The sequence below is a fragment of the Microcaecilia unicolor genome, chromosome 4 (assembly GCF_901765095.1).
Source record: "Microcaecilia unicolor chromosome 4, aMicUni1.1, whole genome shotgun sequence".
NCBI classification, from domain to species: Eukaryota; Metazoa; Chordata; class Amphibia; order Gymnophiona; family Siphonopidae; genus Microcaecilia; species Microcaecilia unicolor.
The window spans coordinates 146,767,452-146,791,615 of record NC_044034.1 but is presented as its reverse complement, the minus strand read 5'-3'; the positions used below and the strand labels follow the sequence as shown (position 1 = coordinate 146,791,615).

The following is a 24,164-nucleotide window of genomic DNA, read 5'->3' as shown; positions in this document are numbered from 1 at the left end:
AAAAAATGCCGGCCATCTCAAACCCGGCGAAATCCAAGGCATTTGGTCATGGGAGGAGCCAGCATTTTTAGTGCACTGGTACCCCTGACATGCCAGGGCACCCTAGGGGGCAGTTCTAAAAATGTTTAAAAAATACAAAAAAAGCTCCCAGGTGCATAGCTCCCTTACCTTGGGTGCTGAGCCCCCTCTCCAAACCCACTCCCCCACCGCTACTCCATTACCATAGCCCTTATGGGTGAAGGGGGGCACTTACATGTGGGTACAGTGGGTTTTGGGGGGGTTTGGAGGGCTCAACACTTAGCACCACAAGTGTAACAGGTAGGGGGGGATGGACCTGGGTCTGCCTACCTGAAGTGCACTGCACCCATTAAAAACTGCTCCAGGGACTTGCATACTGCTGTCAGGGACCTGGGTGTGACATTTGAGGCTGGCATAGAGGCTGGCAAAAAAGTGCTTTATTTTTATTTTTTTCGTGTGGGAGGGGGTTGGTGACCACTGGGGGAGTATGGGGAGGTCATCCCCCATTCCCTTCAGTGTCATCTGGACAGTTGGGGCTCCTTTTTGAGGCTTGGTCGTGAAAATAAAAGGACCAAGTAAACCCGGCGAAATACTACTTAATGCTGCTTTTTTTTCCCATTATCCTCGAAAGCCGGCCATCTGGTAGCCATGCCCATGCCCGCCCATGTCCTCCTTCACTTCGCCAGCGACACACCCCTTTGAACTTTCGCCGGCGAGGCGACGGGAAAGCGGCGATGCTGTCAAAAAGCAGCTTTCGATTATACCGATTTCACCACTTTTCCGAGATCGCCGGCCATCTCCCGATTTATGTCGGAAGATGGCCGGCGATCACTTTCAAAAATAAGCCCGCAGGTTACCACAGTGCAAGACATTTCCTGGGGTTTTCTTTTTCCCCCCAGAAATGGTGTATGCTCGGGGCAGAACTACTGCCTGTGGTCACAATGGGTTGGCAGTAGTCTCGATTTAGCATTCAGTAAGCCCATGTTGGTTAGACGTGAATCGTTTGTTTACTCTTTCCAAAAATACTAGGACTAGGGGGCATGCAATGAAGCTACAAAGCAGTAAATTTAATATGAATCAGAGAAAATGTTTCTTCACTCAACATGTAATTAAACTCTGGAATTCGTTGCCACAGAATGTGGTAAATGCGGTTAGCTTAACGGGGTTTTAAAAACTCTGGACAGCTTCCTAGAGGAAAAGTCCATAGACCATTATTAAATTGAGTTGGGGAAAATCCACTGCTATTTCTGGGATAAGCAGCATAAAATGTGTTGAACTTTTTCGGAATCTTGCCAAGTTTTTGTGACCTGGATTGGCCACTGTTGGAAACAGGATGCTGGGCTTGATGGACCTTTGGTCTGTCCCAGTGTAGCAATACTTATGTAAGAATATTATAATGCCTCTGTATTGTACCATGGTGCGACCTCTGCTTGAGTATTGTGCTCAATTCTGGTCACCGTATCTAAAAAAAGATATAGCGGAATTAGAAAAGGTTTAAAGAAGAGCAGCTAAAATGGTAAAGGGGATGGAACTCCTCCCATATGAGGAAAGGCTAAAGAGGTTAGGGCTCTTCAGCTTGGAAAAGAGATGGCTAAGGAGGGATATGATTGAGGTCTATAAAATCCTGAGTGGTGTAGAACGGATAGAAATTAATTGATTTTTCACTCTTTCAAAAAATATAAAGACCAGGCGTCACTCAATGAAAATACATGGAAATACTTTTAAAACAATTAGGAGAAAATATTTTTTCACTTAAAGAATAGTTATGCTGTGGAACTCTTTGCTGAAGGATGTGGTAACAGCAGTTAGCGTATCTGGGTTAAAAAAAAGGTTTGAACAAGTTCCTGGAGGAAAGGTCCATAGTCTATTATTGAGATGGACATGGGGGAAGCCACTGCTTGCTCCAGGATTGGTAGCATGGAATATTGCTACTAATTAGGTTTCTGCCAGGTACTTATGACCTGGATTGGCTACTGTTGGAAGCAGAATACTGGGCTAGATGGACCATTTGTCTGCCCCAATATGGCTATTCTTATGTTCTTACTGTACCTCAGGACATCTGAGTGCATCCTGCGCTATTCCATTTTTTTTGCTGCATTAGGTGTGTGCTAGCACCTCTGCAGCTTAGTAAAAGGACCCATACATAAAAGAATGTGGCTGCCAAGGTCTATTGTTCTATGCTGAAAATCCTTCAGTCTTAAAGTGACTCAATTTAAGATTTTTTGTCACCTTTTTAACTTTCATAACATTCACATGGCTGTAGATGTAGTAGGAAGAAGGGGGCAAACTGAATATTTTGGTGCCCATAGCCAGGACTGAAGGACCAGAGATCAAAGGGGAGAGGGTGATGGTAGGGGCCCAGAATGTGCCTTTGCCTTAAAGCAAGTACAGTAGGAGCAAGCTTCTGTCTAGGTATTTTGCACCTTCAAAACTTGGCACCCAAGTTAGTTTCTCATGTTACCTGTGCTTAAATCCTGCCCTGGGATGAAGTTTCAGGTTCAAATATTTCATTCATGCTACTAATTCAAATGGAAGCAGGGAAGAAGAAGTGAAGGATAAGCCTGTAAGAGGCAGAGACTGAATATTTAATGCTAGGGTGGATTAGAAAGAAGGCAACCATGTTTAGTTCGCTTGGTTAGTTCATAATTATACCAAAATAGTGTCAAGGAAATACAGGCTGGAGTGGAGGAGAGGCCTAATGGTTAGAGCAGCAGGCTAAGAATCAGGGAAGCCGGGCTCAAAGCCTAGTTTGACTCCTTGTGATCTCAGGTAAGTCACTAAGGGGTTGTTTTACTAAGCTGTGGGAAAAAGGGCCCTGCAGTAGCAGCGGGGGCCATTTTTTCAGTGCACCAGAGCCCTTTTTACTGCAGCGGGTAAAAAGCCCCCCCCCCCCCAAAAAAAAATGTCCACGCGGTAAGATAACTCTTACCATGCGGCCATACAGCGGGAAGCACTTACCGCCATGGTAACCCAGTTGTAATCAGGCAGTGCACAGCAATGCCCAATTACCGCCAGGTTACCGCTGCAGTAGAAAAAAATAAGAAATTTCCAGAACACCAGAAATGGCACTTGCTTGACCCAGAACTACCGCTAGCAGCCGCACTGGGCTGGCAGTAGTTCAGATTTAGCAGGCTGTAAGCCCGTGTTGGACTTACCACTGCTTTAAAAAAAAACCCTTAATCTATTGCTTCAGGTACAAACTTAGGGGCCCTTTTACTAAGCCACTTAAGCACCTATGCGCGCCCAATGCACACCAATTCGGAGTTACCACCCAGCTACCATGTGGCCTGTGCGGTAATTTTGTTTTTTATGTGCATCCGCTGCGAGCACCAGAAAATATATTTTCTTTTCTGGCGCATGGCAAAAATCAGGGGATAACTCTGACTTGACGCGTGTAGGCGATTACCGCATGGTTAACATGAGAGACCTTACTGCTAAGTCAATGGCTGGCAGTAAGGTCTCAGACCCAAAATGGATGCGAATCAATTTTTATTTTGCTTTAAAAGGCATTTTTTACAGGTGCGCTGAAAAATGGATCTGCGCGCACCCAAAACCTGCGCCTACACTACAGGAGGCCATTTTTCAGCGCATCTTAGTAAAAGGACCCCTTAGATTGTAAGGCCTCAGGGACAGAAAAAGTACCTACTGTACTTGAATCAACTCAGCTATTACTGAAATAAGGCCTGAGTTAAATCCATTTCTTTCTCTACTCTTATCCAATCAGGAAGTATTTCTTATGTGATTGAACAGTATTTTCATTCTAAATTACTGTCTTTTATGTTTTTTAAATAGGAAGTTTTGGAATTGTATGGTACATGTTTTGGCTGTTGGTGTCATATGAGAGTCCTGCAACGCATCCAACGATCACAGCCGAGGAGCGGAAATACATAGAGGAAAGCATTGGAGAAAGTGCAAATCTTTTAGGTGCATTAGAAGTAAGAATGTTACTCTTGTGTATGCCTCTGGCTTTTAAGACTTTTCTGGTGACACCTGGTGAATTTTTAGTCAGTAGCATGTATTATGATTATAGGATGACTTTAATTTGCAAAGCTTCTACATCAAATTTTGTAGTACTACTACTACTACTACTACTACTATTTAGCATTTCTATAGCGCTACAAGGCATACGCAGCGCTGCACAAACATAGAAGAAAGACAATCCCTGCTCAAAGAGCTTACAATCTAATAGACAAAAAATAAATAAAGTAAGCAAATCAAATCAATTAATGTGAACGGGAAGGAAGAGAGGAGGGTAGGTGGAGGCGAGTGGTTACAAGTGGTTACAAGTCAAAAGCAATGTTAAAGAGGTGGGCTTTCAGTCTAGATTTAAAGGTGGCCAAGGATGGGGCAAGACGTAGGGGCTCATGAAGTTTATTCCAGGCGTAGGGTGCAGCGAGACAGAAGGCGCGAAGTCTGGAGTTGGCAGTAGTGGAGAAGGGAACAGATAAGAAGGATTTATCCATGGAGCGGAGTGCACGGGAAGGGGTGTAGGGAAGGACGAGTGTGGAGAGATACTGGGGAGCAGCAGAGTGAATACATTTATAGGTTAGTAGAAGAAGTTTGAACAGGATGCGAAAACGGATAGGGAGCCAGTGAAGGGTCTTGAGGAGAGGGGTAGTATGAGTAAAGCGACCCTGGCGGAAGATGAGACGGGCAGCAGAGTTTTGAACCGACTGGAGAGGGGAGAGGTGACTAAGTGGGAGGCCAGCAAGAAGCAGATTGCAGTCGTCTAAACGAGAGGTGACAAGGGTGTGGATGAGGGTTTTGGTAGAGTGCTCGGAAAGAAAGGGGCGGATTTTACGGATGTTGTAAAGAAAGAAACGACAGGTCTTGGCGGTCTGCTGGATATGAGCAGAGAAGGAGAGAGAAGAGTCAAAGATGACCCCAAGGTTTCGAGCTGAGGAGACAGGGAGAATGAGAGAGCCATCAACAGAAATAGAAAACGGGGGGAGCGGGGAGGTGGGTTTGGGGGGGAAAATGAGAAGCTCGGTTTTGGTCTTGTTTAGTCTCACAGTTCCTTTCTGAGACAGGCTTTTAGGCTTATTTGTGAAAGAGGACGCCAATCTTTTGTCACAAATCAGAAGATGGGCATCCTTCTCACAGGGTCACCCAAATTGGCATAATTGAAAGCCAATTTTGGGCGTCCCCAACTGCTTTCCGTCGTGGGGATGACCAAAGTTCACGGGGGCATGTCAGAGGCGTAGCGAAGGCAGGACTTGGGCGTGCCTAACACATGGGCGTCCTCAACCCATAATAGAAAAAAAGGGCGTCCCTGACGAGCACTTGGTCGACTTTACCTGGTCCTGTTTTTCTTATGACCAAGCCACAAAAAGGTGCCCAAACTGACCAGATGACCACCAGAGGGAGTCAGGGATGACCTTCCCTTACTCCCCCAGTGGTCACTAGCCCCATCCCACCCTCAAAAAACATCTTTAAAAATCTTTTGTGCCAGCCTCTATGCAAGCCTCAAATGTCATACTCAGGTCTATCGCAGTAGTATGCAGGTCCCTTGAACAGTTTTAGTGGGTGCATAAGTACATAAGTAATGTCACACTGGGAAAAGACCAAGGGTCCATCGAGCCCAGCATCCTGTCCATGACAACAGCCAATCCAGGCCAAGGGCACCTGGCAAGCTTCCCAAACGTAAAAACATTCTATACATGTTATTCCTGGAATTGTACTTCAGGCAGGCGGACCCAGGCCCATCCCCCCCTACCTGTTACACTTGTGGTGGTAAATGTGAGCCCTCCAAAACCCACCACAAACCCACTGTACCCACATGTAGGTGCCCCCTTTCAACAGTAAGGGTTATGGTAGTGGTGTACAGTTGTGGGTAGTGGGTTTTGGGGGGCTCAGCACACAAGTTAAGGGAGCTATGCACCTGGGAGATATTTATGTCCACTGCAGTGCCCCCTAGGGTGCCCGGTTGGTGTCCTGGCATGTCAGGGGGACCAGTGCTCAGGGGGACCAGTGCACTACAAATGCTGGCTCCTCCCATGACCAAAAGACTTGCATTTGGTCGTTTCTGAGATGGGCGTCCTTGGTTTCCATTATCGCCAAAATCTAGGGACGACCATCTCTAAGGACGATCTAAATTTTAGGATTTGGGCGTCCCCGACTGTATTATCGAAACGAAAGATAGATGTCCATCTTGTTTCAATAATACGGGTTTCCCCGCCACTTTGCCAGGATGCTTTGCGAGGACGTCCTCAGCAAAACTTGGGCGTCCCTTTCGATTATGCCCCTCCACATATCCTAGCAAATCCTATATCCAGAAAATTTCATTAATGCTTTACCCTAAATTCTTGGCATATTTAAACCGTATTCTATGATAAGGCAATTTTGAATAGCTTCTAGTTTTCAGCTGACATGGGGGTCTATTAACTAAAGGCTATTAGAAGCAATTTGGTTGCTTAATGTTTGTTCATACTTGTTTTACTGCTTGGCTGTGTTAAAAATGCATTTTTGTATGTTGATAGATTTGCTCTAATACTAAAGTGAAGACTTTCTTATCAATACACATTAAATTACAATGGATATAATGCAGTGTTAGTAACAGTTAGAAGTGACTAATAATTTCATCAACCATTATAATCAATTGCATGGTACCCGGATGTCTGTAAATTGCATCTCAACATCATATATATTTCAATAATTGTGGAACAGATAAGGCAGAAGTTTGTTATTTTATATTCACAAATTTGGTTTTAGGGTATAGGCTGAAATAGAGTAAAGGGGATTTTCCAGTTTTAAACCTTATTTCTTCTCCGTTAGGAGTGTTTGTGTGAAGAACCAAACTTTCAGGTGGTATTTATATGACTCAAGGCAGTTCAATTATCACAGTGCCAAGGGAAGATTGTTCCGTACTTTAGAGCCTAATGCCCCAATTTCAGTTTAGGTGCCCCCCTGTCCAGTTCCATATCAGTGTCTTGGTGACACACTTACATTTAGCAGTGCCCAGTTACGCTAAGTCTGTAGCTGTTACAAGCTGGTGTGTTCAAATACATGAAGCAGTACATGCAACTTAGATGAATATTCATCAACTAGTAAAAAAGGCCCGTTTCTGACACAAATGAAACGGGCGCTAGCAAGGTTTTCCTCGGAGTTTGTATGTTTGAGAGAGAGAGAGAGTGTGTGAGAGATGGAGTGTGTGTGTCAGAGAGAGAATGAGAGAGAGACAGAGACAGAGTGTGTGTGTGTTTGTGTGAGAGAGAGAGAGAGAGAGAGAGTGTGTGTGAGAGACAGTGTCTGTGTGTGTGTGACAGAGAGATAGAGTGTGATACACAGAGAGTGTGTCAGAGAGTGTATGTGAGAGACAGTGAGTGAGTGAGTGTGTGCCCCCACCCCCCGCTCGCAGGGCCCCCTCCCCACCCCCACCTCTCTGGTCTCAGGACCCCCTCCCCACCTCCCTCTCCCCTGCCCCCCCTCCAGCCATCCATGTCCAGTGACCCTCCTCTCCCCCTGCCCCCCCTGCAGCCACCCATGTCCAGCAACCCTCCCCTCCCCCCCCAGCCACCCATGTCCAGTGACCCTCCCCTCCCCCCCTGCGCATCAAATCCCCTCGCCACCCGCAGCTGCCACTGGTAACGCTGTCCCATCGCTGCTGCTTCTCCTGTTGAGCAGCAGCGACCGCTACAAAAAGAAAAAAAGCAATAAATGTTTTTAAACATCAGGCGTGGCACCGCAGACAGCCATCAGGCATTGGCTGTCGGCTCTGCAACCGTTCCTTTTCTCGCCTCTCACGTCGCTGAGCTCCTCTGGGGTCTTACTCCAGGGGCAGTGACGTGGAGGCGAGAGGAGGAGCGGCTGCAGAGCCGACAGCCAATGCCTGATGGCTGTCTACAGTGCCGCATTTCAGGTTTAAAAACATTTATGGCTTTTTTCTTTTGGTAGCAGGCGCTGCTGCTCAACAGGAGAAGCAGCAGCGGCCAGACAGCGTTACCAGTGGCAGCTGCAGGTGGCAAGGGGGTTGATGTGCTTTGGGGGGGAGGTGCTGATGTGCTTCGGGGGGGGAGGGGGTGTTTTATGTGCTGGGGGGGCTTGGGTGATGCGCGGAGGGGGTGTTTGAGCGGCGCACTCACAGCTGATTCCCAGGCGGGGGGGGGGAGTAGGGAAACACGCGGAGTGACGTCAGCCTGGCTACGGAGCCTAGCTCAGCAACTCCAGGAGCCATGGACACAGGCAGCTACTTTAGGACGTTGGAGGTGAGAATTATTATATAGGATGTTCATCTACAAGTTGACGCATTTGAAAAGTTCCCAGGCAAGACCCCTGTGGCTTACCGTGTTTACTTGGGTTATTAACAAATCCTGAGAAAACATTGGCCATTGTATGAAATGTTGACTATTCTCTATGTATCTGTTTCAGAAATTCAAGACTCCCTGGAGAAAGTTTTTTACCTCAATGCCTGTCTATGCAATCATTGTTGCAAACTTCTGCAGAAGTTGGACATTTTATTTGCTCCTTATTAGTCAACCTGCATATTTCGAGGAAGTGTTTGGGTTCGAAATCAGCAAGGTATTTCCCAGCAGGCTTCTTATTTATACATGAGGCCTGATTTTGCACAGGGTGTCTAGGTCAAAAGCTGATATTCAGGTCAGGACTTTTACGCTCACTGAATGTGGAAGCTTTTATAAAACATGTATAGGATTGCAGGGAATGTTTGTGTATTTGTATAAATCTTAAGAATTTCCGCATGCACAAAAAGAACAGCATCACTAAGGGCTAAATGTACTAATAATACTACCAAGTTGAAATGCTTTACTTAAGCAGATTTATTTTATGCAGTGTATTTAATAACATGTGTTAGCTGCAAGAGAACACAATAATGCATTTGAGTAAATCTAGCACTAAGAGGCCCTTTTACTAAAAGGCTGGCATGAAGCAACAGGCTTGCCGTGCGTCAATCTGGAACTCCCGCCGGGCTACCACAGGAGCCCAGCAGTAGTTCCCACCAGCAGTGCGCACCATTTCTGGCGCTACAAAAATATTTTCTATTTTTGCAGCACCAAGTTAATGCGGGAGCCCTTACCGCCACCTCAATGGGTGGCGGTAAGCAGTGCCGTAGCGAGGGCTAATGGCATCCGGGGCGGGTCGCCGCTGCACACACCCCCCCCCCCTGGGTGCAGCACGGCGCGACTCCCCCTCTGCGGCGCACCCCCCCGGAACGCACCCCCCCGGACCGCATTCTTACCTGCGGGAGGGCTGATCCGCCCCGAGTGCACGTCACTCGGAGCTGCGTCGGCCCCGCTGGTTCCCTGCTCTCTCTGCCCCGGAACAGGAAGTAACCTGTTCCGGGGCAGAGAGAGCAGGGAACCAACGGGGTCGGCACCCCCCGAGTGCATGCACCCGGGGCGGACCACCCCTCCCGCCACCCCTTCCTACACCACTGGCGGTAAGTGCTTCCCTCAAAAATGGCCACGCAGAAAGTGGTTCACTTACCCCACTGCCATTTCTTGTTGAGAAAAAAAGACAGCCTTTTACCCACTATGGTAAAAGGGGGCCTCAGCATGTGTCAAAAACATGCAATGCTGCTAGTGGAGCCCCCCCCCCTTTACCCCAACTTAGTAAAAGGACCCCTAAGTGCTTTATATGTCTATGCATTGGCACTGATATGTGTAGGTTTACTGAAGGTTAGCACATGGTAACAGACATTAGCGTGCGCTACATGCTGTGCATCCATTTTTATACCTATGGCAATGTGGTACTTAGTGCGGGCTAATGTCATTTAGTGCAAACTAAGCTTTAATAAAAGGGACTCAATGCTTTTGCTATCTTTTCATGCAAGCACAGCATTGACAGAAGAGCTGTAGTCCTAAAGGTTATTTTTTACAATTTTAAGGACCAGAGGGTTAGGTAGAATTGCTTCCTCTATCACTCGCTCCTCGGCTTCGCATCGCTTCCCTGAGGAGCAAGTCTAGATCTGGCAGCGTAAGCCCAGAGCATCCACCCGAGCTGTCACATAATGAGAGTGGACTATTATTGTGTTGTGCCACCACATACATATTCCGAGGTACAACTTAGGGGCAATTTTATTAAGGCGCGCCGAAAAATTGCCTGTGCTGGTGTAGGTGCATGTTTTGGAAGCACGCAGGTCCATTTTTCACCATGTCTGCAAAAAGGGCCTTTTTTATGGCAAAAAATGGACATGCGGCAAAATTTAAGCCAGCGCACGTCCATTTTCAGCATGAGAGTTTACCACCACCCATGAACTTAGTGGTAAGGTCTCAGGCATTAACCAAGCATAATCATCAGTGCATGTACACTGCCAATTACCACTGGGTAAGCGAAATGTGGTAGAAAATTTCTACCGCGCGTTTTGGACGTGCGTAAAAAATGGAATTACTGCCTGGGGCATGCGGTAGCCGGGCGGTAGTTCCAATTTGATGCACGTTGGACCAGGGGCATAGCTATGTGGGGCCACAGGGGCCTGGCCCCCCCAGATATGGCCCTGGCCCCCACCGACCCTTTCGACCCCCTTCCCCCCGCCGCCATCGGGTACCTGTGCTGGCGGGGGTCCCCAAGCCCCGCCAGCCAAAGTCCTCTTCAGCCAGTCTCTGGGCCGATGCGTTGCTGCAGCTGATGTGGAAGCCTAGGATTCTGTTTCTGTGGAAGCTGGAGACCGGCTGAGGAGGACTTCGGCTGACAGGGGTTGGAGACCCCCGCCAGCACAGGTACCTGATGGCAGTGGTGGGGGACTCGGGGGAGGGTTGGCGGTGGTGGGAAGGGGGTTGAAAGGGGAGGGGCGCCAGGGGGTCAAAGGTGGCGGGGGTCCGTGGCGCCGGGGGGGGGCTACAATGTGCCCCTCACCTTGGGCTCTGGCCCCCTTCCCACCGAAGTCTGGCTACGCCCCTGCGTTGGACACACGTAGGCGCCTACGCACCTTAGTAAAAGGGTCCCTTAGTGTTGTTTCGAATTTATGCCTGAGGGAGGCATTTGTCATTCCAAAACACGACCATGTCGGGTCACTAATAAAGCACACTTGTTCCATTCATGAGAGTCCTTTGTGCGTTTTTCTGGACTGCTAAATTATTAGCACATGAGCCCTTACTGCCTTCAAAATGGGTGGCAGTATGGGCCCATGCTCAAATGGCCACTCGCCAATGGCAACATTAGAGCATGGCCATTAATGCTGAAAATAGAAAACTGACCGTTTTCTGGCTGTGGCACAAAATGGCCTTAGTACACAAGAAAGACTGGCGTAAGGGCTAAGCCCTCTTTTTGTCACAGCTTTGTAAAAGGGCTTAGAAGATTATTATGCGGGCCCTATAAGCTATTTCAACCTGTCAAGAATTTGTTCAGGACCAACTTGTCTGCTAGAAGTCTTAATTATAATAATTAAATTCCAATTCTAATCACAGTTTTCTTGGAAGCAGACATTAACATTTTGGTTTGGCATCATATTTCAAAATATAACACATGCCAGGAGAACTGGAGAAAATGTACATCCAATTCACTTGTAAATTATCTGAAAAAGATTATAGAAAAAAAACTTGAGCAGCGGTGAGTACAGTGCAGTGACGCTTATCTGAAAAGCTCATGTCATTGCATTGTACTCACTCAAGTTTTTACAATAATACATTTGCAGTTAATTCTGAGATAAGTATGTGGATGCTATACTATTCAGCAATAAGTTTACTAGCTGCACAATTCAATAAGTTTGAAAAAATGTTTATTTTTTAGTACTGGGGGTGTGTGTTTGGGGGCAGAGAGTAGCCACAGATATGCTAATCGGATAGCGCATGGGCATTGCTGTGTACTAAGGGGCCCTTTTACAAAGTGGCAGTAAGCCCAACACAGCCTTACCACAAGCTATCCTGGAACTACTGCTGGCTCAATGTGGCTGTCGTCAGTAGTTCTGGTTCCTGCGAGCGCCAATTCTGGCATGTCAGAAAAAAAATATTTTTTTCAGTACAGCGCTAACCCAGCAGTAATCAGGCATTGCTGCTCACTGCCCAGTTACCGCTGAGTTACTGCAGGAGCCCTTACTGACACCTCAATGGGTAGCATAAGTGATTCCTGCCGCATGGCCATTTGGTAAGAGTTATCTTACCACATGTCCCTTTTTGGGGGGCATTTTATCCACTGTGGTAAAACGGGTCCTGGCACAAGGAAAACGGCCTCTGCAGCTTAATAAAAAGACCTCTGACTGGTTAGTCCAGGATTAGTGCATGAGCTCTTACTGCCTACAAAATAGTTGGTGGTAAGGGCTGACACGCTAATAGCCACACGCTAATAAGGAAATTAGCATGTGGCCGTTATTAAGAAAACAGAAAATGCTGCCTTTTACCAGCAGCACTAAAAGTGGACTCAGTGCGTGGAAAAGAGCCATGTTGAGGCTGCCACAGGCCACATTTTAGCACTGCTTGGTAAAAAAGCTCCTCAGTTTGTGATGTATGTTCCCTCTGTTTATACAGATGTCTTCTAATGCATACTCTTCCATTAGGTAGGCATGTTATCTGCTGTGCCACATCTAGTCATGACGATCATCGTGCCCATTGGAGGACAAATTGCCGACTTTCTCAGAAGTAAAGAAATCCTTTCAACTACTACTGTAAGAAAAATAATGAATTGTGGGGGTAAGTCACTTTATTTTCATTCCCCAACATATGATATATCCTTGTGGCAGAAATACAGAATAGGGGGTATCCATGCCCAAATTGCGCAGTTGTCTTTCACAATCTCTGTTGCCTTAGGTACAAACTTACCCCTAGTTTTGAGCCTGCAGTAGTCAGTTTTCTCCTAAAATAACGGCCACCATAGACAAAAAATAATTCAGAGATTCAGCAGCAGGATCCAGATGTCACACTCTGCAGATAGCTGAGATATTCAGATGCTATTTGAATGTCACTTAGGATAGCTTTTTTTCTGTCCCAATCTATCTGGATAACACAAGTACATTTGTATATACCGTGTTTCCCCGAAAATAAGACACTGTCTTATATTAATTTTTGCTCCCCAAGACCCGCTAGGCCTTATTTTCAGGGAAGGCCTTATTTTTCGGGGAAACATTGGGTCGCCCCCCCACCTGAGGTCGTCCCCCCAACCGAGATCGCCGGCTCCCCCCCCTCGATCGCCGGCTCCCCCCGCCCTCAGTCGCTCCCGGAACTAACCTCTTAAATGCTTCCTTTCACCATTCATCTTCGCACTCGTAGCAAGCAGCAGGGCAGGCCGCTCCTTCCTTCCGTGTCCCGCCCTCGCCTGACGTAACGTAACGTCAGGCGAGGGCGGGACATGGAAGAAAGGAGTGGCCTGCTCTGCTGCTTGCGGCGAGTGCGAAGGTGAAAGGAAGCGTTTAAGAGGTTAGTTCCGGGAGTGACTGAGTGTGGGGTGAGCTGCCGATCGAGGGGGGGAGCCTGCGATCTCGGGTGGGGGGGTGACCCGGATCTTTCCCCGAAAAATAAGGCCTCCCCTGCTAGGTCTTATTTTCGGGGGAGGCCTTATATTTTCAAATTGCAGCAAGACCTCTACTAGGTCTTATTTTCGGAGGATGTCCTATTTTCGGGGAAACACGGTATTTATTAAAACAATATTAAATGTACAGGATCATGAAACTCATCTAACTCCTAGCTGAACATTGTCACGCTATTAAAGATTTGATGTTTTAACATGTTTCAACAAATCAGATTTTCTAAACTCAAGCTAATAATTGACTTTTTGTTTACACTTCTTTATATAATTAATTTAATAAGCCCAGTCTGCCAGACTGGAATGAACACTATGAACAGATGCCCATAAATATTTTCTGAATTCAAGAAATGCTACAGATTATCCTTGAGACTATAATCTCCATGTACAAAGAAATGTTCTTGTAACATTAAACAGAAAACTGCTCAATAAGAAATCAAAGTAAAATCTACATATCTTTGGTGGCCTACTGAAGTAGCTTTTGCTGTACTTTTTTTTAATCCGGTAGTTTCCTCCTAGTTTTTAAAAAATACTTTCAGATCAATTGGAACCAGAGCTGCGATGAAGCTTCATTTACAACCTCCAGGACTTTTCTCCGAACCTTCCAAATTAAATACCTAGTCTGGTTATTGCATGGGCTATGCCCTAGAGCTTCATTTCATAAATTTGCAATCATGGCCATCTATCTGGCTGAAAAGTGTCACCTTTAAGCAATGACCATGATGTCCTCTCTTCTGAGGGCTATGAACGTGGTCCCCCACAGTTTCCCCAGTCCCACTCAATTCAGCTGAAGGTCTAATGTACTGTAGGTATCGAACTGGGAACTTTCCACTGAGCACTACCCGAGCCATCAGACTGACCCTTGCTGGACATATAGCCCTCATTTTATAACCGTGCCATATTTTAGCACTTAGCATGCAAAATTGTGCACACAGGTTATAGAATAGTGCCAGTAATTTTCAGAAGTTAATTGGCAAATTAGGCTCTAATAGGCACTAGCAACCAATAATTGCTGATAATTGGAATGAATTGGCACAAATTGGCAGTAATTTACACTTACATGTGTAAGTGCCCTTAGCTGCTATTCTATAAACTTAGCACATAAAACTATAGAACTAGATTCTATATATCATACCTAAAAATCTGGCAACGAAATGAAATTCATCTAGGCGCATTCTATATAGTACATCTTAATTTAGGCATACTTTATAGAATAAACCTAAATTTCCATGAATTATATAGAATATACTGAGCGGCCTAACACCAGGTGTGGCCATCTAGGCCAAGTAAAACTTAGTATAAATACCGGCACCTAAGTTAAGTGCAGAGCAGGTGTATTCTATAATGCTGCGCATAATTTTCTGGAATGCCCATGACCTGCTCATTCCACACCCAGAGCCACACCCCTTTTTCAGCAGTGTGCATTAGAATTTATATGCACCGCTTTGCAGAATATGCATAGCAGATAGTGAAAGTAAATTCTAATTAATGCTGATTAGTGCTGATAATTTCCTGGTAACATCCAATTATCAGTTCTAATTAGCATGTTAACTAATTAAGTTATATGCATGGAAATCTCAGCATGATATATAGAATTTGGGGGATAGTGTATAACTGCAAAGGGGGGGGGGGGATGCATGTGGACAGGGCATGGGTAGGTTAGGTGCATGCCCAGCATGTACACGCTAAGGAGTGAACTCTATATATAGTGCCCCAAAAATTGGCGCTGAAAAAGCGGTATTCTACAAATAATGCTTAAAGTTGGGTGCGGTTTATAGATTAACATTTATGCCTGGGAATTGCACCTAACTTTACGCATGGCCATTTGCACCAACTAAGATGTGGTGCAAATACCTACACATAAATTTGGGTGTGGATACCCTTGTTCTCTAACTCCATGCGTGACTTAAAGAAACACCCCTGATCTGCCCATGACACCATTTCTACAGAAAAAAAAGGAAAACAAAAAGCTTCCACAGGAAGTCAAGAGACAAGCCAAAACAAGGGTGGAAGTCACCAAAAACACAAATGTCCCAAGCTATAAATAAAAGTCAATATGCTAATAAAAGTGTTCATCAAACTTATTCTTCCATAATGGTTACACTTCAATCTGAATGAGACCCAACACGGGCCATGTTTCGGCATACAAGTCTTCAGGGGTCCTTTTAAATAAAAAATTCAAGAAAATTAATAATCTCAAAATAAATATAATCTATACAAATAAAAACTCCCCTCAGACGTTCTGAAGCTCACTCCATCTGTCCTGAACTCCTGTCCTCCTGGTAGGCTAGGCTATTCAGACTACTCACCCTCAGTCTCAGCCACGCCCATCTGGGCCGTAGGCCACGCCCAATCTGCACATAAAAAGCACCCTCAACGTTCTAAAGCACACTCTGAGGCTTCAACAGTTCGTATTTTCGAAGCTCTGTAACCATTTTTAAGCACACTACATCTCTGCCCCACCCTGACCTATCAGAGAAGGGAGGAGTGTCACAGCTGCACCGCTCTGACCTATCAAAGGGAACTGAAACAGGAAAAGAGAGGAGCTTCACACCGAATGACGGACCTATCAGAGGGAAGTCAAATAGAAGAAGGGAGGAGCGTCAGAGGCCAAGGGGATGGCCGTATCTACGTCTCATAGGTTTCCTTGCTTTGTTTTCAGTGTATTTCAGCTGCAGCCACTTAGGTAAGTCTAGCAAGCCTGTCAGCTACTGAATACAGAAAGCAAAAGATAGCTCCATTTTGTTCTCTGGAATGCAGTGATTATTATACAAATGGTCTTGCTTTCATTATTTTGGTAGGGGCTGCCTTCATGACTGTCCACAGTCCCCCCAGTCCTGACACCTGACAGGGGAGACAGGGAAGGACACTCACTGTCTCACATACGCACTTGCACACACTCATTCTCACATACACACACGCTCTCTCACAGACACACTCACACCCACTCTCTGTCACACACACACACTTGCACATTCTCACTCTCACACAGTCACTCTCACAGACACTCTCTCAAACATACACACTCTGCACAAAACCTTGCTAGCGCCCGTTTCATTTCAGCCAGAAACGGGCCTTTTTTACTAGTAAGTAAAATAAGTAAATCAATGTGAATATGGATAATAGCACCCATAAATATAAGCATAAAGTTTAATAAAATCAGTATAGTGTGTCCTGAGTACTAGGTTAAACACCCCTGCTTTAGAGGCATCCTGTTTACAGACTTAAAAAAAAATTGTATTTAGAATATACAAAGAATTAACTAAGGGGTCCTTTTACTAAGGTGTGCTGAAAAATGGCCTGCGCTGGTGTAGACGTGTATTTGACATACGTAGATCCATTTTTCAGGGTGCCTGCAAAAAAGGCCTTTATTTTTGTCTGAAAATGGATGTGTGGCAAAATAAAAATTGGCACATGTCCATTTTGGGCCTGAGACCTTACTGCTACCCATTGACCTAGCAGTAAAGTCTCACATGTTAACCAGGCGGTAATGGTCTACACAGGTACAATGCTGATTACTGCCCGGTTAGCGCCATGCACCAGAAAGTTTCCGGCACGATTAGTGGACGTGCGTAAAAAATGAAATTATTGCCAGGGCCACGTGGTAGCTGGGCAGTACTTCAAAACTGAACCAGCTTAGTAAAATGGCCCCTAAAGAATTAAAGTCAGCAATGATATAAGGAAATACCAACCCATAACACATATACAGACAAAGTAAAAAGCTATGAAAATTAGCCTGAAGAATGCTTTACTATACTATATGGGTCTTATGTTCTGCTAATTTCCATCTAGATTCTAAGCAGATAACACAATAAAAAAATCCTTCATATAGGAGGTTTACAAACATCTTAATCGAATGATGTGCTCACATTTATATTTGCTCTTTGCAGTACAACTGCTGCACTTTCATTGAATTTTGGCAAGCTAGTTTAGAGCTTAAGCATTGCGAATTCTGCAGCTGTTTCTCATTTCATATTTTGGCAAAGGACACCCATTATAGAGTGAAGTACAGCTGCTCGAGATTTTCACTTTTTCTTGGTATTTGGAACTCCTTGATATCATTCACAGCTCAAAATAGCATTTAACTCCTGATGAAGGCTGACAAGCTGAAGGATAGCCTGTATTGAGTTTGTGAGGTTCTCTTGGACCATATTTGAGTTTGTAAATCCTCTTGGGACAGTATTTTTGCACCTGTATATACAGTGATTAGTAAACATCTTGGTGCTTCATTCTTTCCACTTTTGAGGTTTTGTAAATGATCAAACATTTTAGATTTCCAGATTATTTATAAAAGTATGATGTCGTACATAGAACAAAAAGCTTATTCTTGTACTGACTGTTTTGTTTTCCTTCCCTTTCAAGGATTTGGTATGGAAGCGACACTTCTGCTGGTGGTAGGTTATTCTCACAGTAGAGGCGTGGCTATTTCATTCTTAGTCCTTGCTGTTGGCTTCAGTGGATTTGCCATATCTGGTAAGACATAAGATTTGCATTCAAAAATTCATAGAAAAGGAGTATAATGCTAGTTAAACATTTCTTCAAGTGAGGCTGAAATTCATTTTCCTATCGCATTTCAAATTATTTTAGCTGAACTACCCAATAGAGCAGAAATTTGTTTTGTCTTGAATGGACTGCATTACGTACAGCAGAATGGAGGCGTGGGCTAAGAATCAGGGAAATCAGCGTTCTGATCGCACCCCCTTCTGATCTGGGGCGAGTTGAATAACCTTTCATTTCCTCAGATATGGTCTTAGACTGTAAGTCCTCCAGGGACAGAAAGGTACCTGAATATTACTTGCCTTGAGCTACTGTTGAAAAGTTGTAAGATAAAGATAAAATCCCTTTCCTTATAAATATCAATGTTGTTAGCTCTGCTTTCAATTTTTCATAGAAAACGTCTGGCTAATATTCAACTTGTGGCAGTCAGCGTTATTTTACATGCTGATCACTGCGGGCAGAATTAGCTCCAGATATCCAGTTCCAGGGCTGAATATCCAGGGCTAATTTGTTCTGCACTATCTGCTGGGTCTTATGATAGACCCTGCTGAATATCAGCTGGGACTTGCATAATGATATCTGGCCTGGTCCCCCCAAATATTATTAAAGCCCCCCCCCCCCCCAGTATTCCTCTGGGCCTACCTACTCAATCCCAGGTAGTCTAGTGGGGGAACAGGCAGGAGCAGCGCCCACTTGCTCATGCCTGTCGTAGCTACCTCTTCAAGATGGCTGCCGTGACCTATAGTGTCAGCCTTATGGTACTTTGGTATCTTCAGGTTACGCGGTAATGGTATTTGAGTTTTAGCCTCCTTTCAAATGATTATCAATATTCAAATGCAAAAAGTCCCTTCCCAAAACAACTTACAATCTAAGAGGGCAATTCTATAACTGGACACCTTCAGTTAAGTGCCTTGATGCCGTGCGCGGAACACCAATTCGATAAAGGCATCTGTGCTCCAAGGTGCTATTATAAAATATTAGCACATAGGAGCCAACTCTGTGGTGCTGTGGGTGCTTGAGCACCCCCAATATTGAGAAAATTCCTTGTTTTTGTCCAAGGAAGGGTTATTTCCACTGGGCTTAGCACCCCCAATAATTTTGAAAAGTAGACTCCTATGGCACAAGTCGACATTGGCACACCTAAAATTAAGGGTGATCATTTATGCCAAGTCAATGGCAGGTGTAAATGGGCATGCCTATGTATTCAATGCTATGTGCATAACTGATAGTATTTTATAAGTTATGTGTGTAAATTGAAGACATACTCATACCACAATATTGCTCTGCCCTCATGTACACCCCCTTGCAGTTATACATTAAAGAACTTAATTGCTACCTTATAGAATAGTGTATAGTGCACTTATTCATCCAAGACATGCGTAGCTACAGGCACCCAGTTATAGAGCTGCCCTTTAAGAGGGTACCTATGCAGTGGGTGATAGTGACTTGCTCAAGTTCACAGGGAGTGTTAGTGGGGAACATAGGGTCATGCTGCATCCATCTGTATATTTATCATAGCTCCACATACATCAGGGCTGCCAGATGGAAAAATATTCTCAGCACAAACTGCAGCCAAAGGCATCCCAAAGCTACCGAATGGGCTATCTGAGGAGCAAGTGGGGGGGGGGGGGGGGGGGTTGTCTTACCCATAAGTATATAAGTACATAAGCATTGCCATACTGGGACAGACCAAAGGTCCATCAAGCCCAGCATTCTGTTTCTAACAGTGGCCAATCCAGGCCACAAATACCTGGCAAGATCCCAAAAAAGTACAAAATATTTTATACTGCTTATCCCAGAAATAGTGTGCTTGCTCCTCTTCATTTCCCACATGGCTGCTCTGCTCTAACTACTGAGCTTTCTCCTCCTGATATGTTTCTGCTGCTTTGCTCCTCCTTCTCCCCCCCAGAGTGACACGTGATGAGTCATCATCAGCTGATGATCTCATCACGCACCTCACCCTTCTATTGGTCAATTTGGAACCAAGCCTCATTCCAGCACCAAATTTATCCAATAAGATGACAGTAGAGAGAGCCAGAAGGAGGAACCAGCAGTGGCCGCCCCAAAAAAACAACCCACACTACTTTTAGTCGCAACCCGTGACTTCCAGAAAGTGCACACAATCAGCAAAAAAAATGCAGGATTGGCAACCCTGACATACACCTGGTTTTCTGCTATATACAGCAATTGAATGAGTTTTCCAAAACTTCAAACCTTCGTATGTTTTATGGAAGTGAAATCAAAATCACAAATAAAGGGTATCTAATTCTATTTATTTACAAAATGTGTATTAAAGATATTCTGCAGAAAAGAAAACAGTTCTTCTAATTCATTTAAAGCAAAATTGTTTATTATTCCACAGAAATGTGGCAGGGCTATTTCTTAGAGCATCAATAAAAAGAATGTTTTTCCAATAGGTTTCAATGTCAACCACCTGGACATTGCCCCACGATATGCCAGCATCCTGATGGGTATTTCCAATGGAGTTGGGACATTGTCTGGAATGGTTTGTCCTATAATTGTCGGGGCAATGACAAAGCACAAGGTAATGCCTAGCCATGCAATGGGATTTTGGATTATCAATGCATGAGTTAAATGATCTGGGCAGAGGAGATGTAATTCTTCAGGTCCGACATTAGAATAATTCTTATATTTTACTCTTAGAGAACATGATTACTGAAAATAGCTATAATTCCCATGGGCTAGGAATATTCTCAATACAGTCCTGCCTTCTGCAATAAATAGCTGTGAGAAACATAGAAAATGAAGACAGATAAAGAGTAGATGGCCTATCCAGTCTGCCCATCTAAGTTATCTCTTCCTCTCCCTTAAGAAATTGCCAAGCAGACAGCAAAATGCAACAAACATGCAAAATTTGATGGTGCACATTTTAAGTTTTTGGTCAAAGAAACTAGTTCCTGCCTGTACCTTTCATTTTCCAAATCACTGCACCATGAATTCTAATTTCAGTAGATTAGAAGACAGGACTTTCTTCAGAGCTGTTCTGCAGATATATTCTAAGGAACATTTTTTTTACATTTTTCCCCGGATTTGATATATGGTGCTTTGAGTTACGCATGTAAATTTGGGTGAGTGCCCAATTTACCTGTGCAACTTAATTGAATAATCAGCAAATCAGCACTGATAATTGGGTAATAATAAGCAATTAGCACTAATTGACAATAATTAGAATTTACATGTGCATCTTTTTAGGAATCAAACATATAAACGGCAAGTGACCGACTCACCTGCAAATGCGCAGTAGAGTCGGAACGCTGAGAGTGTAGAAGTCCAAGCCCCGCCTCCACCAGCAGTACAGCCGAATAGGGAGAAGGGCTTGGACATGGGCTTGGAAATCGGAGAAGGAGGAAGCAGGGAGGGAAGGAGGGGGCGGAACTGAGGGAAACAGATGCTGGGGGGAGGGCAGGGGAGAGGGCAGGGTTGGTGGAGGGGAGGGAGGCCATAGGAAAACAAAAAACTAACCCGTTGGTACGTGCTTAACGGCTAATATTCTATAAAGAGATGTGCGAAATCTTACTGTACGGTCCTGAAAAGGCGTGGGCAAGTTAGGGTTGTCCCTGCAATTTATGCATGTTGTTATAGAATTAGGGGGATCTGCGCCTAACTTATGCACTGGGATTTATACCAGGTTTTCGTTGGTATAAATGGTCAACCTAAATGTAGTTGCGGTTTCCAGCGCTAAGCGCTATTCTATAACTCGTGCCTAAATTTATGTGTGGCTTATAGAATAGCACTATTTTTTCAGCACTGATTTGTAGGAATCATTTATAGAATCTAGGGGTCCTTTTACTAAGCTGCGGCAAAAAGTGGCTTGCGCTAGTTTGGATGCGTGAAATGGGTGCATGCTGGGCCATTTTTTACTGTGGCTGGGAAAAAGCATTTTTTTAAATGGGGCAGTAAATGGCCATTTGCTAATATGAAAAGTAGCACTTGGCTATTTACTGCCTGAGCCCTTAACGCCACCTGTTTACTTGGCATAAAGGGCTCACACGCTACTCGTGCGGTAATCAGGTAGTGCGCGCCAATGTGGCCATGCTGCCAATTACTGCTGGGAACACCCCTGTGGTAGAAAATAGAAAATAATTTTCTACTGTGCCAACTTCGAAATTACCACCATGTGCCCACACTACCCTGGCGGTAGTGTTGATTTGGCGCGTGCTACCTGCGTGTTAGCTCTACTGCAGCTTAGTAAAAGGCCCTCTAGTCCTTTTTGTGGAGCAGAACACATTTAATGGAAACTCTGGGGTCCTTTTACTAAGGTGTGCTGAAAAATGGCCAGAGCTGGTGTGGACACGTGTATTGGAGGCGCGCAGGTCCATTTTTCAGCGCACCTGCAAAAAAAGGTCTTTTTTTTTGTCCGAAAATGGACATGCAGTGAAGTAAAAATTGGCGCATGTCCATTTTGGGCCTGTGACCTTACCGCCACCCATTGACTTAGCGATAAGGTCTCACACGTTAACCAGGCAGTAATGGTCTATACGCGTAGAATAAAAATTATTTTCCGGCATGCGTAGTGGACATGTATAAAAAACAAAATTACTGCCCAAGCCATGCAGTAGCTGGGCAGTAATTCCGAATTGATGCACGTTGGGCACAAGTAGGCGCCTATGCGGCTTAGTAAAAGGGCCCCTCTGTCTTCTCCTCCCCTCCCCCCATATACAGAGCAGAATTGCATTTGAAGAACATTTTGCTCTTACAAAGAAAACATCTAAAACTTCCATGTACTCCAATCTGGAGTGTACTTTTCCAAGCCTGTCAAGCGTTAATGCGGTGGTAGTAACCAGCAGTTTGCTACAGTGATTCTAAAAGGAGATAGTATAAGGAAATGGGTAATAGTGCCTCCTGTTGCCATTATATGTGACCATGTCTGGGAAAAGGTGACTAAAGTAGCAGATCCAGAATGTTGAGATGGCCAATATTTCATGTCATGGGTCAACAAACAGTCTGAAAAAATTTGGGCCCGATCTGGCTGTGTGCTGTTCTGTATCAGTGATTGACTAAATTGGATCACGTGCAACTCAAAAGAGGGTGTGGCTATGGGAGGGGCATGGGAGGGTCAGGGGTGTTCACAAAACATGTGTGCAGTATTACAGAATAGCGGGGATCCATGCCCGGCTTGCGTCAGTCGTCTTTCACATTCTGTATTGCCTTAGGTACAAACTTACCCGCCAGTGTTGAGCCTGCCATGGTTAGTGTTCTCCTAAAACAGCAGCTACCATAGACAAAAATAATTCAGAGATTCAGCAGCACGATTCAGACGTCTGCCACAGAATATCCAGACACAGCGGTAAGCTGATCGCACTATGCAGATAACTGAGATATTCAGCTGCTATGTGGATGTCACTTAGGAAAGCCTTTTTCTGTCCCAATCAGGGACTTGGGTATAGCTGCAACAAACTGAAAAACAAAGGTGCTACACAGCATCCATAAGGCAACTGAAATAAGTTAAACATTTATGGGCATGAAAGGGTTACATACCAATTGTATCTGATTCTGTCCCCTTTTACAGACACGCGAAGAATGGCAATATGTCTTCCTTATTGCTGCGCTAGTTCACTATGGTGGAGTTATATTCTATGGAATTTTTGCATCTGGTGAAAAACAACCATGGGCAGACCCTGAGAGTACAAGTGAAGAAAAATGTGGCTTCATTGATGAGGATGAACTTGCAGAGGAAACAGGGGACATTACTCAAGGCTACATCAATTACGGTACAGCTAAATCTTATGGTGCTACTACGCAGATCAACAGTGCATGGCCAACTGGATGGGAAAAGAAAGAGGAATTTGTACAGGAAGAAGGACAAGATTCATACAATTATAGGGAAGAAGATGACTATTCATAACAAAGAGAAATATTAGATATATTTTGTAGTGTTTGTGATTAACTTCATTGTGATTGCACAACAAAATGTAGTGTAAAATATAAACACATCAAAACAGTACATTCAATTGTAAAAAAAAAAAAAAAAAGGAAAAAAGCTAAAAATGAAAAGAAAAACTGTCATTGAAGTGCAATCTGTCCAAGTTGTGGCACATTATCACCTTCATCCAGGTGCATCTGATCTAGAGACGTTAGGATTTTAAGGGTTCAATGGTGCAAACTATTCATGCAATTAGTTCCATAGGGCCCTGTTTACTAAGCCGCGCTGTAGGTGCACTAGTATTTTTAGCACACACTAAAAATTAGCACGTGCTAATGCTAGAGACATCCATAATTCC

General features: G+C 44.6%; 1 protein-coding gene across 1 annotated transcript in view; it reads left to right on the top strand.

The window, feature by feature from the left end:
- SLC17A6 (solute carrier family 17 member 6) overlaps nt 1-23,788 on the top strand; it is a 50,939-nt gene extending 27,151 nt beyond the window's left edge. Inside the window, exons 7-12 of the mRNA XM_030199449.1 lie at nt 3,811-3,953; nt 8,386-8,535; nt 12,464-12,596; nt 17,788-17,898; nt 20,340-20,467; nt 23,453-23,788. Coding sequence (XP_030055309.1) covers nt 3,811-3,953; nt 8,386-8,535; nt 12,464-12,596; nt 17,788-17,898; nt 20,340-20,467; nt 23,453-23,788 — 1,001 coding nt within the window. The remainder of the gene's footprint in view (nt 1-3,810; nt 3,954-8,385; nt 8,536-12,463; nt 12,597-17,787; nt 17,899-20,339; nt 20,468-23,452) is intronic.
- Nucleotides 23,789-24,164: the final 376 nt, after the last annotated feature.